Below are 1,586 nucleotides of genomic sequence, written 5' to 3'. Positions count from 1 at the left end.
CCCCTTTCCGGACTATCCCACACCAGTACATCTGCAACTGAAGCAGTCTAAATACAACAATTCTTCAGAGACAAGATCACATACTGGAGGGTGGGATTTCAGCGCATCGACGTGTTGTTGATGGAAGATATTGTGTTCTTGACGATAGGTTCTATGCTGTTGATGGTCTTTGGTTGCCTCCTCATGGTCACCATGAAAGTTGATCTATCGCGCTTGTGTTCTGCTCAAAGAGGGTTTGCGCAGGCCTGGGATATATGGAGTGACAAGCAAATGCCACCTCTGGGCGTGGCACGTGATCCTACTTTTCATGGTTGATTAGGGCCCTGGTTGGAGAAACTGTAAGGGCGGATTTTCAATATACAATTATCAAGGATGAAATCTAGGTGAGCCATCGAAAAGTCTTTATCAAGTCACTAAAGGTTTCCTAGCTTGTTGATATTATGTATAAGGCAAAATCCTTCCTTAGACAGCGTGAATGCAGCAACAAATCGGTAGGACCTTGCTTTAACTGAGTACACTAAATAAATTTATCATGCGTGAGGTTTCCTAGTTCAAACTGGGTGATCGCGTCATCGTAGGCCTTGATAATTGGGTCGTATAAGCGGCTTGGGTCTTGGGGAGTGCCAACAATAAGGCCTTTGTCATTGTAAGGAAAGAAAATGTCTCGTAGTACCCGACTAAGTGGTAAAACGCCACGAAATTTTGGAGGGAACTCCCTCAAAATGAATCCAAATCCCATGTTTTCAGCTTTGCTCATATGGCCAAGCTTGGCGTTTGCAATGTCCTCATAGTTACCAGCATACCAGGCACGAAGTTTACTATCTTTAGAATACTTATCCTTCCCCCAGCCATTACGGGCGAACTGCCAGATAAGCACGTAGAAAAACGACTCAAGATCATGCCGATAGGTATGGTCGATATTAAGTAGCACCTCGATCGCCATGAACTCCATCGTGCCAGTCTGGTGCCGCGCGCCGCTTCGCCCGCTTCCGACTTCTTTGGCAAGATCCAGATCGATCAGCATGCCCGAGTGACCATCCGCCTTATCTGGATCGGTGATGATTATGTTGTTCTCCGAAATATCCCAATGAAGGAAAGAGTTTGACGAATGAACACTGCAAAGGAAAAGTCGAAGTAAATCAGATAAGAACAAGGGCGAGTAGAAAGAAACAAGGAACAAGTGTAAACAATCCAGTCAAGGGAAAATCATAAGAGATTCGTAGACGGGTGTTAAAGGAAAAACAGTGTTGAAGATCTCCTTTTCTTTCATCAGGTCAACATCGGGGTTGAAAGTGTGGAAAAGATTATTCAGGGATACTTCCAAAAGAGGGGTCCTTTACGCTCCCTCCAGCATCGCCGAGGCCGGCAACGGGGCGATTGTAGGACCAGCCTTCGAACTGTCGTTGCATGGTTTGAGATATAACAGGATCCTCAACGTACGAGTCAACAGGTGCTTCGGCCGTGAGTACCTTACGGAAATTCGTTATGTCCTGCCCGTCGACCTGTCATATTAATACTCTACGTGGTCCCAGAAAGAGCAGATCTGAACCTAAGCAGGGAATTAAGTATGTCGAGGGGCCCAAAGA

General features: G+C 45.9%; 1 protein-coding gene across 1 annotated transcript; it reads right to left on the bottom strand.

Moving 5' to 3' along the window:
• Positions 1-517: 517 nt before the first annotated feature.
• HCAG_09222 (predicted protein) lies at positions 518-1,409 on the bottom strand (the record flags this gene model as incomplete). Its single annotated transcript, XM_001535795.1, has 2 exons — positions 518-1,047; positions 1,319-1,409. 2 exons carry the CDS (start codon positions 1,407-1,409, stop codon positions 518-520), a joined length of 621 nt encoding a protein of 206 aa, XP_001535845.1.
• Between the last annotated feature and the right edge of the window lie 177 nt (positions 1,410-1,586).

This window comes from Histoplasma capsulatum, genomic scaffold (genome assembly GCF_000149585.1).
Source record: "Histoplasma capsulatum NAm1 scaffold_82 genomic scaffold, whole genome shotgun sequence".
Taxonomy (NCBI): domain Eukaryota; kingdom Fungi; phylum Ascomycota; class Eurotiomycetes; order Onygenales; family Ajellomycetaceae; genus Histoplasma; species Histoplasma mississippiense.
Note: the sequence above shows the minus strand (reverse complement) of the source record. Positions and strands in the feature narration are given on the sequence as shown.